The sequence below is a fragment of the Myodes glareolus genome, chromosome 3, assembly GCF_982192425.1.
Source record: "Myodes glareolus chromosome 3, mMyoGla1.1, whole genome shotgun sequence".
Classification (NCBI taxonomy): Eukaryota; Metazoa; Chordata; class Mammalia; order Rodentia; family Cricetidae; genus Myodes; species Myodes glareolus.
The window spans coordinates 37615503-37633449 of record NC_142028.1 but is presented as its reverse complement, the minus strand read 5'-3'; the positions used below and the strand labels follow the sequence as shown (position 1 = coordinate 37633449).

The 17947-nt window shown below is 44.8% G+C and overlaps 1 protein-coding gene across 1 annotated transcript; it reads left to right on the top strand.

Moving 5' to 3' along the window:
- The first annotated feature begins 4324 nt into the window (after positions 1 to 4324).
- Positions 4325 to 16146, top strand: Brk1 (BRICK1 subunit of SCAR/WAVE actin nucleating complex). Its single transcript, XM_048438627.2, has 3 exons — positions 4325 to 4484; positions 15273 to 15355; positions 15525 to 16146. Exons 1-3 carry the CDS (start codon positions 4367 to 4369, stop codon positions 15549 to 15551), a joined length of 228 nt encoding a protein of 75 aa, XP_048294584.1. The 5' UTR covers positions 4325 to 4366; the 3' UTR covers positions 15552 to 16146.
- Positions 16147 to 17947: the final 1801 nt, after the last annotated feature.

Sequence of the window (17947 nt, the reverse complement as noted above, 5' to 3'; positions counted from 1 at the left end):
CCTCTCCACCCCGACACACCTGTGGTGTAGGTTTGACAAGGGCACAGAGGACAAATTCCCCACGTCAAAGGCTGTGGTCAAGTATGGACGTTCCAAGACTATAAATCAGTGTTAAAAGTTAACCTTTATTAGTTATTTAGTGGCTCACACTGTGCTCCAGTGTCTGGGAAGATTTTATTATTGTACTGCAAAGGCACCAGTGGAAACAAAATTATAAATGCTTGCCTGTTAAGAGAATAATACATTTTACCATAGCTTTCTGCCAGAAAAATTGTCTTCTTGAAGTTCAAAATATTATTTTTAAGTTTGTGTTTGTCTGTGTGGATCTATGTGCAACTTGTCTGTGCAGGAGACCTTGGTGCCAGAAGAGGGCCATCAGAACTGGGTCCTCTGCAAGAACATAAAGTACTCTCAACCACTAAGCCGTCGTTTCAGCCCCATACTTCTCTCTGTTGTCTGTTAAACCTCAGGATGCTTCTGTCTCATGTCCGAAGCTGAGAAACAGATGTTTCACCATTCCAAAACTCCAAAAGTCAGTGCTGTGAGCAGCATGTCCATAGCATGAATGGCAGTGGAAGGCAAGAGTCCCCCCCCCCCAATTATTTCAGTCTCTTATAGTATGCAAGTGCCTGGAGGAATAACAACTGTGACAACTTGTCTGCTTCCCCCCCCCCCAAGACAGAGTTTCTCTGTGTAGGGTGGCCTTGAACTCACAGTGATCCACCTGCTTCTGCCTCCCTAGTGCTGGGATGAAAGATATGGGCCACCACTGCCTGACAGGAAACTGGGAGTCAACCTACCTCAGGACCCAGCAATTCCACTCTTGGGAATATACCCAAGAGATGCCCTATCATGCTACAAAAGCATTTGTTCAACTATGTTCATAGCAGCACTATTTGTAGCCAGAACCTGGAAACAACCTAGGTGCCCCTCAGTAGAAGAATGGATAAAGAAGGTGTGGCACATATATACTTTAGAGTTCTACTCAGCGGTAAAAAACAATGATATCTTGAACTTTGCATGCAAATGGATGGAAATAGAAAACACTTTACTGAGTGAGATAACCCAGATCCAAAAAGAAAAATATGGTATATACTCACTCAAAAGCGGATTCTAGTCATAAACAAAGGACATTATAGGACCTATATAGAGTCTATAGTTCATGATCCTAGAGAAGCTAAATAAGAAGGTGAACCCAAAGAAAAACATATATTTATCCTCTGCTCTTTTCTTAAAAACAGAATTAGCCCTGCATTTCCCCTACTGTAGAACTCATTGTTTCATGACTGCTCTTAGAACTAGAGAGGGAGGTGGGGAGGAGGTGGAAATTTTTAATAAATAAATAAATTAATTAATTAATTTTTAAAAATGGACAAGCTGAGCATTTTGGTGTACTTTTTTAATCTCAGCACTCATGAAACTAAGGCAGGAGTCCTGGCCTAAGTGTAAGGTCGGCTGGAATACACAGCAAAACACAGTGGGAAAAACACATTAACCCAAAAGATGGATTTTTAAGGTCTTGTTTGCTGAGACTGGGGGACTCAAGGGTTGGGGTCAGGCAGAGATCTGGGTCTGAAAGTCCTACAGAATCTTGAGGCATTTGTCCGGTGCCCAGTGTGTATACATGTACTCCCCATTACAGAAGAGGTAAACACAAAAGAATTTGGATGGAAATCAGAAAGCAGAAAATGATGATACTTGGAAAAGAGGAAGTGCTTTTGAGTTACAACTTTTCTCAGTTTGTTGTTATCTTCCTAATTAGGAGACACCTGCTAGGTGCTGGAGAGATGGCCCTGCGGTTAAGACCATCACTCACTGATCTGGAGGACCTAGGTTCAATTCCTAGCATCCACATGGCAGCTCACAGCGGTCTGTAACTCCAGTTCCAGGGGACCCAACACCCTCACATAGACATACATGCAGGCATAACACCAACACACATAAAATAAAAATAAAAAGACACCTGCTATTTAAAAGGCAAATGAAGCAAAAATACGGCATAGTATTTTTTTTTTAATATGAACGTTCCAAAGCCAAGATCAGATGCTTAGCATTGTTGGGTAACGAGGGATCCATACTGTCATGACAATCTGTACACAGTCCTCTGTGTAGTCTCCTCAGATCTAAGGGACATGTTCTGAGAGGTATCATTGGCTATTACCTCCAACTGGTATCCAGCAAAATCAGAGTTTCCTTCTATTAACCAATTGCAGTCTTAGGAAGAAGGAAACACACATACACACACACATGCACGCACGCTCGCACACACGCATGCTCGCACACACGCATGCACTACAAAACACTGGCCCTAGCAAATGGCAAGAGCATGTGTGAGGAGAAAGACATTCTTACAAAGGAGATAAGAAGCAGAAAGAACCAACAGAGCTAGATGCAGGTTTTTGTGACATCTGGCTCTGGAAAACCCACTCCAGGAACTGGCATTCGAGGAGCTGGCCTTCCCACCTCAAGGTGCTGCCTCCAAGACATGCATAAGTTGAAATTTTAAAAAATTTCTAATTTGGTGCCAGGTGGTGGTGACACATGCCTTTAATCCCAGCACTTGGGAGGCAGAAGCAGGTGGATCTCTGAGTTCAAGGCCAGCTTGGTCTACACAGTGTGCTCCAGGATAGCCTTGACTACACAGAGAAACCGTGACTCAAAAAACCAAAATAAATAAATAAAAATTTATATTTTATTTTTCTCTTAGGTATAGCATATCCTTTCATACTTCCATGTATCAAATTAGCATTTAAAGACTGCTTAAAACACTGCCATGGGTTAGCTAAACCATTGTTTGTCCTTACTCCAATTATTATTGCAAACATAACCTCAAAGTCCATCCTTATGGTTAAAGTGCTTTTCCCATTGTGTCTTACTGTGTATTTCAGCTGGTTACACTCAGGACAGGCCTTCTGTCTTAATCTTTTGCGTGCTGAGATTACAAGCATGCACCACAATGACCAGTTTGTTCAACGATTTTTATTTATTTATTTATTTACTTTGTATACAATATTTTGTCTGTGTGTATGCCTGCAGGACAGAAGAGGGCACCAGACCCCATTACAGATGGTTGTAAGCCACCATGTGGTTGCTGGGAATTGAACTCAGGATCTTTGGAAGAGCAGGCAATGCTCTTAACCTCTGAGCCATCTCTCCAGTCCCTCAACGATTTTTTTAATTTTTTAAAAATTTTTTAAAAAGATTTATTAAAATTTTTTAATTTTTTAATTAAAAATTTTTTAAAAAGATTTTTTAAAAAGATTTTTTAAAAGATTTTTTAAAAAGATTTATATATATATATATATATGTATATATATATACAATTTTCTGCCTGCACTCCAGAAGAGGGCACCAGATCTCATTATAGATGGTCTTGAGCCACCATATAGTTGCTGGGAATTGAACTCAGGACCTCTGGAAGGAGCAGCTAGTGCTCTTAACCTCTGAGCCGTCTCTACAACCCCTCAACGATTTCCTGAACAAATGATTAGAAAAAAAGGTTTGAGATTGTTTGCAGTATCCCCCCCGCTCTCTTACACACACACATACAACGCCCCCCAAGACAGGGTTTCTCTGTGTAGCCCTGGCTGTCCTGGAACTCACCCTGTAGACCAGGCTATAGAGTAATATATATTTTGGTAGCCTATCCTACCAGGTTGTTGAAAGGCATTTTAATCATGGGGATTCAGAGCCAGGGGGTCTCAGCAAATAAAGGCACTTGCCACCAAGCCAGATGACCTGAGTTTGACTCCCACATGGTGGAAGATGAGGAACCCACTCCTACAAATTATCCTCTGATTTCCACCAGACTAGAATCCGGTAGATGCCCATACATATACATGCACACACACACAAATATGAATAGCTTTAAGAAAGAAAACGAGAATGAACAGAGTTTTTGACCCAAGTATGAAATGCATTTTTTTAAAAAACGAGATTCCCCGGGCGCGGTGGGTATGCCTTTAATCGCAAGCACTCTGGAGGTCGAGGCAAGTGGGTTCGAGGTCAGCCTGGTCTACAAAGTGAGTTCCAGGGTAGCTGAAGCTGTTACACAGAAAAACTCCGTCTCGAAAAACCAACAAAACAGTATTCGAGGACTGGGTCCATCTCTGCTGACACGGTGTCAAGAGAGCTGGGCGAGCAACCGGGGTCTAGGTCTTGGTCTTCGCCTGGCGAGCGGGGGATTCTAGTTTTCTACAAACCAAGCTATAGCACAGAGAGAACGGCTGTTACTCCGCGCATGCGCTCCACTCTGCCGGGCCTTTCTCGGGTTCGGAACTCTGGGGTTCCGGATGGTGGCGCAGGCGCCCTGACGACCTGTAGAGGCCGCGGCGCCTGCGCAGTCATTCTTTCTCAGGCGGCTGCCATGGCGGGACAAGAGGATCCGGTGCAGCGCGAGATTCACCAGGACTGGGCGAATCGGGAGTACATTGAGATCATCACCAGCAGCATCAAGAAAATCTCGGACTTTCTCAACTCTTTCGGTCAGCGGGCGACCTGGGGAGGCTGGGAGGAGGGAGGCGTTGGCGGCGGCCGGCGGCGCCCAGTTCCGACTGTTCCCTTCCTCTTCCGCGCCCCGCCGGCCCCAGTCCCCTCACCCCGAGCCTCACTAGGCGGTCTCGGTGGGACTACCCTGTCCATTGCCAGGTCCCGCGCCCACTTCCCAAGCCTCCTAGGCCCATCCATCCGTCACCGACCTAGGTTTGCGCTGCGCTTCCACGCCAGTCTCCACTTAGCACACAGTCCGCCACGTTTACAGTTAGAGACTCCTGATAGTTCTCCATCTCCTTTTGGGGCAAGTCCGAAACCCCTTAAAAGCTTGCTTTCTGTTGCTCCTGCTCACTCCCACCCCCCGCCCCCGGCTCCTTTTGGTGATAATGATGTCAGCGGGGGGGCTGGGGTCCTCTCGGGCCTTGGAAATGCCTTTTGTAGCCCTGTATCTGCTTCATGGTAGGTGTTCTGGGTGCTTCTGTCTGCTTCCTCAGATCTAACAGGGCAGACACTTTCAGCAGAGTCTACTTTTCCAAAATCTCTCGTAGGTGTGACTGGTGACAGTCTTCATTTCTTTCTGCATTTTTCCCTAGCCTTTTGGACAGAAAACCTGTCACAGACTCACGTTCTCGGGAAGGCTTCCATCAGAGACTTTCTTACACAAGACGTGCAGATGGCACCTAGCGATCGTTTTCCACTGGGGCACTTTGGTTCGACTGATTAGCAGTTTTCAGCAGTTTAGACCAAAATGGGTGACAGTGCTGTGTTTTGAAGAAAATTTAAATTGAAGTGATTGTTTTCATTTTCTATCCAGAGAACTGATGAGTCCTTACTTAGTATACAGGAAGGTGACAGAGCAACAGCCTCGATTATGGAGCATAGCCCAAGAGATGGGGTGCCTGGGTAGCATGCCTGGGACCCATCCCCCTCCCCTTAAAAGGGAAAGAGGTTTTGTTTTGTTTTAGGACAGAGAACAAAAGAAAAAATGGAAAAGTATCATTAAGGGCTGAGGATGCCCAGTTAGTAGAGCACTGGCCTAGCCCACATACATCAGGCCTCTGAATAACAGCACCCCAGAAACAGGCAGGAGACCAAAGCGAAAATCAGCAGGTCTGGTTACTTCTTACACAGGTCCCATGCGGGGACAAACATGTAAGAAGTCTTTCCTGCTGTCTTTGGTGGCACACACCTGTAATCTTGTCACTTGGGAGGCGGAGGCACAAAGAATGCCATGAGTTTGAGGCTAGCCAAATCAAAACAACCACCTAAATGAACTGTTTTCTGCATTCAAAGGAGTTCTCTCGGGCCGGTGAGATGGCTTAGCAGGTAAAGGCCACCAAGTCTGGCAACTTACTGAGTAGAATCCTCAGGACCCACAGATGAAAGGAGACAACCAGCTCCCACAAGTTGTCCCTGACCTGATAGTGCTGCCGTGGCACATGCCCACACCACCTCTGCATACAGCGAAAATAAAAAGATCTTAACCTGCTCCCCCACCCCCGGGTCCCTACCCCATTTTGTTTTCAGTCTTAGTAAATTGCTAGAACTCTTGATACTCATGCCTTACTATCCCCCCTCCCCCAATAATATCTATCACTCTATGCTGGCCTGGAACTCTATGGATCAGGATGACCGCTAACTTGTGACGACTCTCTTGGGTCTGCATCCTAAGTGCTGGGATTAGAGATGTGGACCACCACATCTGGTGAAAACCTCTTCCTTCCTTCCTTCCCTTTTTTCTTTCTTTCTTTCGTTCTTGTAAAATGTACTTACAAAGTATATAGGATTATGATCTTTTTGGTTTTTCATGCTAGGGCCTTGGCTGTTCTGGAACTCATTTTTGTAGACCAGGTTGACCTTGAACTCACAGAGATTCACTTGCCTTTGCCTCCTGAGTTCTGGGATTAAAGAAGCATGCACCTCCACCCATCCAGCTAGGATTATAATCTTAAATGGATTTTTTAAACAGGGAGTAGAGGTTAATGATACCAATTAATGAGAGAATAGCATAAATGTATATGTCAGTTGTATAGCTTCACACCAGGAGGTTGTAGTGGAGGACTATAGTCAATAAGAGAGCTCATGTATCCCCCAAAGAATTTATTTAAGGAATGTAAATGAAGGGAGTATGATTGAGTGGAGAAAGGAAGTGAAGTTACAGTTCGGCCTGCTGACATTAGCGGACTTTTAGTGGATTAAAACGTCTTGGAAGTACTGGTCCTTTGCCCTGCTACCCATAGTCCAGTTTTCCTAGGGAGGGTCTGTCTGGCGGTGCGGGAGTTGAGCTGAGGACCTTGTGAGTACTAGAAGCTCTCTACCTCTAAATTGTACTTGGAGTTGTTTGCCTTTGGTGTAAGCTATGGTAGTGTTGGTTCACATAGTCTCTTTACCCTACTTGCCAGAGAACTGGGATAATGGACATTTTTTAAATGCAGCATTCCTTAATGATTAGCATTCCCTCAAAGAAGTATCAAACAAAAGAAATTAAAATAGTTTGGCGTGGTGGCTTATGCCTGTAATCCTACCTGACTGAGGCAGGAGGATTGCCTAAGGCCAGTCTAGCTAAAGGATAAGACCCTGTCTCAGAAAAACAACAACAGAAAAGCAAAAATCCCACCAAAAACGTAAGTCTTTTATGCTAGGGGACAGGATACCCTGGGATCGGATCATAGGCCTGAGCCTGGCTTAGTGGAGAGGCAATGGAAAGTCGTTGAGAAAATCACTCACCTGGAAAGTTTTAGCAAGCACAGTTAGAAAGCATCATTTATCTGGCAGGAAGGAGTTAATATCAGAGGTCCAAACAGTGTCTAACCAAAGTAATGATGTCAGTTCAATCAGTAAAGCACCAGAATCCCAAGTTAAATCAGGGTTGCTTTCCAGAATTTCAGAGTGACGTAACTTCTCACTGTTTCAAATCTGGGTCTTGGTAAAAACAACTTCATTCTGACTGAATCACATTAGGAAGCTTTTCCTTTCCTCAATGGTTACATAACTGCCAGGGAACTAGCAAAATCTGAAGGCTTCTGTTTCTGGTTGTTGTTTGTTTGTTTGTTTGTTTTGAGACAAAGTCTATAGCCTTGGCTGGCATAAAACTCACACTGTGTAGACAGACTGGCCTTAGACTCTTGGAGATCTCCCTCCCAAGTGCTAGTGTTAAAGGTGTGCACTACCACACTCAACTGTTTTTTTTTTTTTTTTGTGGTGTGTTGGTGCTGGGGTTCCAGAAGATCACAAGTGCTTCTCAGTCTGTTAACAACCTGTATTAGTAAACATTATTTTGGTGTTCAGTTGGATTTCATTATGTAACAACCTGGCCTCTAACCCCTGGCCAGGTTTAAGTACTGCTTCATCTTACTGAGACTATAGGCCTGTGCCTCTATGCCCGGCTGCATAGAGGCTACATTTAGTACACACATATTTACCTTTGACATGCACACTCCCAAGACAGAATTTTTCAGACAGGGTCTCACTAAAGTGCCCAGGATGGTCTACAACTATGAATATTCATGCTTTGTCCTGAGAGCTGGAATTATGGGTGTACACTACCATTGCTGGTCAGAATTCTAAATCTCTTAGTACTCTTCACTTCTCTACTCGTTTCTCCCCTCCCTCCTTCATCCTCCCCTTTTTTGCCTTTGCTTTTTTGAAAGAGAGAGAGAGAGAGAGAGAGAATTGTTGTAGACCAGTCAGTCAGAAAGCTCCTGTTAGTGTTTTGGTTTTTTTGAGACCAGGTTTTGCTTTAAGACCTTTTGATACAAAGCTGGCCTTGGGTGGCCTGGAGTTTGCTTGCTATGTAGACTGGACTGGTCGGTCCCCTGTCTCTCCTGCATTCTGGCATTAAAGTCCTGCACCATCACGCCCTGTTCTTTTGTAGCTTTTTTTTTTTAAGTTTCACCATGTTGCTTAGGCTTAGGGCCCATCTAAAAATACAGACCTATCTATAGTCTGATAATGTTTTTTAGAAACCTCACACAATCCAAAGTACAGAGCAGTGTGAGGTGTGATTGTGTGTCACCATCTGTGTGGCCTCGGGTTTAGGCAGTTGTCTGATACTGAAGTGGAACAACAGATTGTGACTCCCGTCTCACAAGCTAGAATTCCAAGAGTAAAAGTTGTCCAGTCATTGAAAGAATAGTTCCTCCTCCCTCCAGAGTGAATGGTTACCTACCCTGTGTCAGGGCAGGGACTTGGGTTTGCTGCAATTTCCAAATGCCTCCTCAAAGTAAACTGTAGAATCTTTGTCCCACTTACTTAGGTAATGATAAACACAGTTCAGACTCATGGATATACGCCAGAACTGGGGAGGAGAGGTAAGGGTGTAGAATAGGACAGTATGTCCCCTGAAGTTTCTCTTAAGTCATCTGTGCCGAACCATCAGACTGCTTTATCCTTAGGCTTCAGCTTCTCAGCCAAGTGATCTCTGTAAGCTCAGGAATCATGAGCTTGTCAATCAGGAACTTGCCTAAAGGCTCAACTAACAGTTAAATTACTTTAGCTTTTAATTGTGCATCATAATGAGGGTCTGCCTTCTAATTAGTTATGCCTTTCCTTAAAGTATTAACTTCAACAGTTTTTAAAGCCACCTAGTAGTGACTCCGGACATTGGGTCCTTATATCTTCAGAGAAAGTAACGGCCTTGTGTTCCATTTCTTGTTGCTACTGAGAAATTGGAATCCTGCTTATTTTCTCAATTTAGTGTGCAGCAGAAGTCCCAAATCAAATTTGTTCTCTGTAAAATGTTATTTATAGACATTTAACATAGACATCACACCAGAGATTTCCTTACTTGTAAAGCAGGAAAAGGGACATTTCTTCTTTTTAGATCTCAAACTCTTCACTCCCAAAATTCATTCAAGAACTAAAATTTGATTTCAAAACCAAGTCAAGAGCCAGGTGTATTGATACTCAGAAGACTGAGATAGGATTTCCACCCTGAGCTACATGGTGGGTTCCAGGCTAGCCTGGACTATATAAGGAAATGCTTTCTGGAAATAGAACAGACCCTTCTCCACACACATTCCCCAACACCCTCCCGCCCGAAAAACAACAAACAAACAAACAAACAACAATGACAAAAACCCAGGAGACAATTTGAGATAGTACCAATTTTTGTTGGGCTAAAGGGGTGTATGAAATAGTCAAGAGAGGCTAGCCAAGTGTAGCTGAGCACTGGAAAGTGAAGCATTCCCAGTGCTTGGAAAGCACCCGGTGGAAGGATTGTAGAGTCTAGTCCCAGGCCAGCCCAGGCTGCATAGGGAAGATCCTACCTAAAAAATAAATGTAGAGAGGTGATTGTGTGTTAGTATTGTCAGCAGTGAAGCTGTGGACATACTAGCAAGCCCCCTGATGAGACCTGGCACTTTCAGTACGTTGTATCAAAGTACACTTAAATCCAGGGTCTCAGGTTATCCAGTTGCTGAGTGCTTCCCTACTATTTTTGTTTAAAATAGCGATTGCTGGGGTGGAACATAGGGTCTTAAGTGTGTGATGCAGTACTCTACCCTCGGGCTACACCCCACCTTATGAACTAAATTCGTGTTTAACTTCAGCTGTATTCCAGAGCCTGTGTCTGGAGTTGCACACTTTGTCTTCTTCAACAGTGTTGATTCATATATGCCAGTTCCAGAGTATCATATGGGTTCTGATTGATTTACCAGATTGACAGGTAGACCAGCACAGCTCTCTGGGATTGACAGCTCTCCCTGCATCTCTCCTCCCATCATTTCTGTGCATCTCTTCTCATGGGAAATACAGTTGTCAGAGACACTATTTATTTGCTTTTGAACTTTCAGACGCCATAGTAAGTGGAAATCTGGGCCTTTAGCTAGTCCTTACAGAAGTGGTAGAGTCGAGGTGGCGCAGGTGCTCAGTGGGTTGAGGTACTTGCCGCTGAGCCTGATGCCTTGAGCTCAGTCTCAGGATCTGCGTAGTTGAAGGAGAGAACCACTCCCAAAAGTTGTTCTTTGATCTCTATATACATGCCACGCCACACATACACATACACAAAAGTGTGAAACAGTGTAGAGTGAGTGGCAATGTTTCTAGGAAAAGTGAGGTTGCTTGGGTGGTCATGTGTAAGCTAGACTGGGGGATTAGAAGAGGCAGCAATAGTAGTAAGGTTTAAAAGGAGGGACAGCAGGCTTTGTGTTGTACACCTGTAATCCTAATACTTGGTCATCTTCAGCTACATAGTGAGGTGTAGGCCATCCTGGGCTACCTGAGACAAAAGAAAAACAAATTGAAAAGGGAGGAGAGCCAAACATGGTGGCATACTCCTCTGTCTCTAGCGCTTGGGTGCAGAAGCAAGGAGTGCTTGTAAGTTCTAGGTAGTGAGTTTTAGGCTAGTGAAGGCCACCACGTAGACACGCCCTGTCTCAGCAGCAAAACATAACAAAAACGTTTGGAGACAGAGCTAAGTGATAGTGTTTTCAGTGGACTAAGACTCAGGAAAATGACCAGAGCGCACAGGTCGCTTGGCCCAGTAGTGATTTCCAGGGCTGGGGAAGCAGAATGGGGAATAAAAGTACTAAATAAAAAGTTTCCCTTGGAGACAATGAGATTGCTGTCCATAGATTATGGTAATGGTTGTTCCACTTGGCAAGTGAACTGGTGACCATGACGCTTACACTCTGCAGGTGAATGTGGTGTGTGAGCTACATGTCAGTAAGCTAAGTTTGAGAAAGGGTCATGGAGAGTGGTAATGAGAATGGGTGAATGTGAGAAAGAATGCATGGGAACCAAAAGGGAAAAATGCACAGAGTTTGAGAGATTGAGTGGTGAGCAATTACTGGAGTATGAGATCAGACTGACACCAGGGGTTCCCTGGAAACTGTGCTTTATCAACCTGTCCCTCTCTCTCTGTGGCTCTTGTTTATGATATTTATACAGAAGTAACAAATATACATCCTTATTTTACATACACATACACCATTGTTCATGTGTGTGTGTTGATATGTGTAGGGTTTTTTTTTTGGCATGTGGGCATGTGTCACATGCACTAGGGAATCATCATCATTGCTTTCCACCTTACTCACTGAGGCAGGGTCTCTCTCAGTCAAATCCAGAGCTCACTGATGTGATTTCATGGCTAATCTTGCTAGCTAACTTATTCTGAGGAGGATCTATCTTGTCAACCTTCTGAGGCTGGAATTACAGGCAGGCCACCGTGCCCACACGGCATTTACATGGCTTGCAGAATGCCTGAACTCCTGCCCTCCAGCAGGAGCTTTAACCACTGAGGCATCTCCTCAGCCTGTTCTCCCCTTATTTTTTTTTTTTTTTAACTATTTATCCAAAATGGGAAAAGTGACAAACCAGAGACCCAAGTACATGAGTAATTTAAGAACGAGAAGTTCATCCTTAAGAATTTGGACATTCAGAAAAGAAGATTGTGGTTTTCTGGTAAGACTGCTCAGAGGCAAATTTTTAGCCAAGTCTTGGTGAAGAAGAATGTTTTAGATAGGCAAGATGCTGATGATGAGGTGAAAGTTGAGGCTGGGTCAGCATAGAGAAGGGTTTTCAGAGCGAGTGCTGAAGGGCTTCTGCAGAGCCAGCCAGAGATGAGGTGAGAGTTGTTCGCTCGCTGGTGAGTCTTCCTGTGGGAGACTGTTCAGAGGGGTCACAGCTGCTTTAGACCTGAAAAGGAAAGGTTATTGAGATAGAAACATGGGGTGGAGGAGGTAGTAGGAAGTAGCTGTCACATTTGTCTCCTTTCTCCTGTGTTAGGGACAGCTGAGAAGAAAAGGTCTAATGGTCTCAGGTAGAGGAGTCAGCAGAGAAGGTATTTTAGGGGAGTCTAGGTTGTATTCTGGGTGAGGTGGTAAAAAGGAAAAGGCAGAGGAAACAGTCAAGGTTGCTTTTCACAGATGGAGTCTTGGTTCTGACTGAATTTTCTCTAGTTCAAAAGGCCTCTTTCTGGTATTTGGTATTGTTGAAGCAATGTTTTCCAATGGAAAAACACAAGGCAGAGAGAGCGAGCTAACAAAGCTCACCCCCAGTGACACACACACACACACACCTCCAATAAGGCCACACCTCCTAATTCTTAACCAAACAGTTCCACCATCAAGGGACCAAGAATTCAAATATATGAGCCTGTGAGCGCCATTCTATTTCCTAACTCCCATAGGCTTGTGGCCGTATCATGATGCAAAAATGCCTTTAGTCCAACTTTAAAAGTCTCCATAGTCAGTGAGGTGTAGTGCCCTTAATCCCAACACTTGAGAGACAGAGGCAGGCAGATCTTTGTGAGTTTGAGGCCAGCCTGGTCTGTTTATAGAGTGCCAGGACAACCATGTCTACATAGAGAGACCCTGTCTCAAAGAAAAAAGAAAGAAAAAAGTCTTCATAGTCTTTTCCAGTCTCAGTATAGTGTAAAAGTTCAAGGTCTCTTCTGAGACTCAAGGCTAACCCCCATTTAAAAAAAAAAAAGGCACATTATGTATTTCCAGCGTATAATGGCACAGAATATATGTTGCCATTCCAATAGGGAGGATTAGTGGAATAGTGTGGAAACGCTTAACCAAGCAAGATGGAAACCCAGCAGGGCAGACTCCAAACCCTGTATCTCTGTGTTTTACATCAGAGGTCTTAGATGGTTCTTCCCTTATAGCACTGCTCCATCTGCAGCTCGCTCTAGCAGATACCCCACGGCTCTAGCACATCCTAGAATCGCCAGTGCCATCCAGGCTTCACTTTCCCAGCTGCACAGGACGGCAGCTCAGCTACCACACAAGGACTCCCTACCATGCACCTGGCCTCAGAAGCTCTCCTCAGTTGTGGAGAAAGATTCCACAGCTCATTTTCTCTTGTATCCTTCATGAGTCTAGCCAGAACCACATGACCAAATACTACCAAGTTCTGCTGCCTGTTGGGGGTGGAGCCTGGCCTCCATTATTATAAAAACTAATTTGTTGTTGCCTTTTAGGAGCAGAAAATTCCTTACACCTTTTTCTTCCATAAATTGCAGGATTAACTTGGTAGGGTCTTGCGCCGAGGCTGTCCATTCTTTACTCCATTTCCATCGGGCTTCTTGACTCTTTCAGCACAAGCCTTGGCTCCAACATTAAATTGCCTACTGATCTTTTTCTCCACATACTGTATATTTTGTATTTCTTTTTGCCCTGCTTGTTTTTTTTTTTTTTCGTTGTAGACCTGCAAAAGAGTAATTAGTAATAACCACACCACCAAGTTGCTATTAGGCTGTTTTGAAATATTCCCTGCCAAAGAAATTAGTTCAAAACTTTTCAATTTAACCTCAAGCAGATTTCTAGGATAAGGATAAAAAGCAGCCATAGTCTTTGCAAAAATATCACAAGAATAGCCTCTACCCCAGACATTGTTGCTCCCCTCTGAAACCTCTTATGCTGGGCCTTCATAGTCTAAGCCATCCAGGCTCTTATTAGGATGCTTCAGTGCATTGAGTATTAGGGGCCCATTAAGACCTGCTTAAAAGCTGGGAAGTGGTGCTGCACGCCTTTAATCCCAGCCTTGGGAGGCAGAGGCAGGCAGATCTCAGTGAGTTCAAAGCCAGCGTGGTCTACAAAACGAGTTCCAGGACAGCTAGGACTGTTAAACAGAGAAACCCTGTTTTGAAAACAAAAAGCAAAAAGATCTGCTTACAGTGTTCAGAACTTTTCTATCCTAAAATCTTCCATATTCTCCAAAAAGCAGTGTGATCAAGCCTGTCCCCGTCTGATAGCCCACTCCCTGGTACCAACTTGTATCCTTTTAATTGCTGTCACAAAACACTGTGACCCAGGCAACTTAAGAAAGAATTTATTTTGGGGCTCACAGTTCGAGAGGTTGAGTTTGTGACCATCCATGATGGGGAGCATGGTGCTGGAGCAGTAGGAGCTAAGAGCTGATGACTTGATCCTTGAGCATGAGGCAGAGAAACAGTCTGACAACAGCAATGGCATGGGCTTTTGACATTCTCCCTCTGTCCTCCACCTCCTTCCTTACTCCCTTCCTCTCTACAGCTCCTCTCCCTCACCCCGCCCTTCCCTTGTTTTCTGCTGTATCCTCTGCCTCTCTCCCTCACTGCTGCAGTGCTGGGCCTTGAACTTGGAGTAATCTAGGACATGCCTCTTCCACTACTCTGTAACCCCAGCCTGAAACCACACTCGGATTTTGAGTTTTCGTCTCTTTTCTGGCTAGCGATGTGTGGTGCCTGTAATACCAGGGAACAGAACCCACTCCCACTCAGCCCCGTGGGCTCAAGAAATAGCTGCGCTTCTCAGTGTGGTGATTAAGCACACAGCCCTAAATTAACTTCTGGTGGGTTTACTGAGCTGCACCCTGCCTTAGGGTGAAGAGCTTCACGCTTGCTCCTGGGTGAACGGCCATCTGTATGTCCTTTGCACATCAGTTTTATGTTGCTGCTTTAACAATTTCCCATAAATTTAGTAACTTTTTTAAGTTGCATAAATTTCGGTTGACAGGAGGATCACTGCAAGTTACACTGTCCTTGGCTACAAGGCAAGACACAGGTCTCCCTTGGTGTTGGCTCTTCTCTGCCATTTGTGGGACTCAGATGTTACATAAAATCTGAGTAGTTGATCCTTAACTACTGGACAAGTTGTCCTTGTCCAGGACAGTCAAGGCTACACAGAGAAACCCTGTCTCGAAAAACAAAAAACAAACAAAAAAATGTTTCTTGCCATATCCCCAGTCCCCACGTTTACTTGGAAGGATAAATTTTCCTTTTCAGTTCAGATGGTTTGTGTGGGTGTGGGTGTTTGGAGTGACATTAATCCTGAACATCAGTCTCCTTTTACCAGATATGTCTTGTCGTTCAAGACTCGCAACACTAAATGAGAAATTGACGGCCCTTGAGCGGAGAATAGAGTACATTGAAGCGCGGGTGAGTATGGCACAGGCGACCTGGATCTCGGTGTCTGGGGTTCTGGGGCTGCCTCTGCTATCATTTCCATTTCTCACTGCATAGGATCCAAAAGAGGACTTTTTGGTTTTTTTTTTTAGTGGTTTTAGTTCCTTTGCATTTTATCTAAATGTCGGTTTTCCCTTCACAGGTGACAAAGGGTGAGACTCTCACCTAGAGCTGTGCCACGCTGCTGCTGGGAGTCGCTGTACAGAACTCTGGCCATGTGGGAAAGGCCCAGCAGCCTTCTGCGCCTCCCCCTCTCCTTACAGAGCAACAGGGCTTTTTCTTGTTTTTCTTTTTTAAAAAGTGGCCTTTGGGCTCTGCTATATGCACCTGGGATATGATGTGGCATGGGGAAGAAGTCCAGGGCACCTCTTGGAAACAGCTTTAGGCATTTCCCCTTTTCAGTAACATTGTTTGGAACTACTTGTCAATGTGTTTGAGGTGTTCAGAGGCAAGCTGGGACTCTGTTAAGGTCCTCCCTGCCTCAGTCTCTTTCTCTCAGACTTCCCTACAACTCCTGTGGCCTCTGCACTGGCTGTCAACAGTCCATCTTTTCCCGCCCGTGACAGGAGGTGGGGGCAGTCCTGACCGAGACTCTTGTGCCCTGCAGTGTGGTTGCCAGAAAATGTTGCTAACCCACCAATTTCTTGTTCTGGGAGGTCAAAGCCAGGCCCCCAGTTGGCTTGAAGGGACATTTTCAGTTTTCTTTCTGTCACTTGGGGTATCTATGGCTCTTGTGCTTCCCTAATAAACTCAACTTTACCTGACTGCTGTGATTGTGTGGCATCAGGACCTAGAGACGGCTTACTTTTCAGTGTGGTGTGTAGGAACACGCTCTAACAGCAGCCTGCAGCCAGAGCTGTTTGCCAGAGTGCTTGTCTGAACACATGAACTGATTCATCCTGGAACCATTTGGCCATTCAGCAGATACTCCGAAGGACTTTTACTATATAGGTGTGTTAGACTCCAATAAAAGATACAGTATTGAATCAGACCTGATGTTTATGATCTGTTGAAATACTAGCATCTTCCCAGTTTAACTGCACCCAGGATAGACTACTAGTTTTATAAGCTACAAGCTACAAGCTAAACATACTTCCTGTGAAAGCAGATGCTGAGGTTTGTGAGATGGTTCGATGGGTAGGGTGCTTACCTCCAAACCTGAGCCCTGAGTTTCGACTCTAGCACCCAGGCGGTGGAAGGAGAACACCTGCTCTTGCAGATTATCTATCCTCTGGTCTTGACGTGCGTGCTGTGGCCTTCCTGTGCAAGAGTGTGCATGTGTACAGAATGTAAAAACCATTTTCTCAAGCAAATGCTACAGTGCTGCCCGCGTTTCCAGGCTTCCTGGCTCGCTGCCCTCACACCACACTTCATCCTGGATTAATTGGATCGTTTTCAGAGTATGTGCAACCTAAAAAGTACCTTACTTGCCTTCTCTGGACTAACCCAGCTGGATGCTTTGAGGAAGGCATGTTGCTATGGATACTGATAAAAACACACCAGAAGGGTTCAAGCTGTGCTGTATTTCATGTGTTTTCAGAAAGCCTGCTTAGACCTTAGACATTTTAAGTAGTACTGACTGAGTATCCTTGATCCAGAGTTCTCTGTGTGGTGGCAGTCAGAGCCTGGGCCCTGGCAGCTCCAACTAGCTAGCTGTTTCCCTGTCCTAATAAGTGATAGTGGAAAGTATAAAAAGGTTTACTCAGTGTGGCCACACTGGGGAGAGGAGCTAAAGGTACAGTGGCACACCCTGCCTACTCCATCTTTAGGATTTTTGACATGAGGCTCAGGTTTAAATAGTCAAGAGGTATACCTAGGCTGGGTGTGGTGGTGCACACCTCTAATTCCAGCACTGGGGAGGCAGAAGTTGATGGATCTCTGAGTTCCAAGTCACCTGGTCCAAATAGAGTTCCAGGACAGACAAGGCTACATATAAAGACTGTCTCAAAGGAAAGAATAAAAGGCATCCTTAACAGTTCCAATTAAGGGATGGTTCCTGTTGGTTTTTCTCTTGGCTTTGGTCTCTGGCAAGGTGGTCTGAGAAGTCAATGCTGGGCTATTCCCAGGAGGCAAGCTTCCCTGCTGACTGACATGAGGACCCCATTCTTTTCCCTTTCCCTGTATGAGACTTCTTGGAAAAACTTGAGTTCTTTGTAGTCCATTACTCAAAGGAAAGGGACATGGTAAGTTATAGCTAAAACAGGCAGAAAATCTCTACAAAGAAGCTAGGAAAAGGCTCTATCGGTAAAGAGCATGCTGTGCAAACAAGGAGACCCAGGTTGGATCCCCAGCACCCACATAAAACCCAGTGGAGAAGGCATAGACAGGAGGATCCCTGGGGCTTGCCTGCCTGTCAGTCTAGCTAAATCACAGCTCCAGGTTCAGAGACCATCACAAAAAAACAGAATGAGAGGAAGATAACGAAGGTCCACTCTGGCCTGCACACATGCGCATACACAAATAGTGTAAATAACTATAGGCTGTGGATAAGGTATATGAACTGATTAAACCTGGGTCCCCTCTGATCCCAGGTGTTTTACCTAAGGGATGACGCCCAACGTGGGG

What these genes read in the sequence shown, in the direction of transcription:
- Brk1 (XM_048438627.2), top strand. Translation starts at nt 4,367, where the DNA reads ATGGCGGGACAAGAGGATCCGGTGCAGCGCGAGATTCACCAGGACTGG. An exon ending in GGACTTTCTCAACTCTTTCG is followed by an intron (nt 4,485 to 15,272) that starts GTCAGCGGGCGA and finishes TCCTTTTACCAG; the next exon opens with ATATGTCTTGTCGTTCAAGA. An exon ending in TAGAGTACATTGAAGCGCGG is followed by an intron (nt 15,356 to 15,524) that starts GTGAGTATGGCA and finishes TTCCCTTCACAG; the next exon opens with GTGACAAAGGGTGAGACTCT.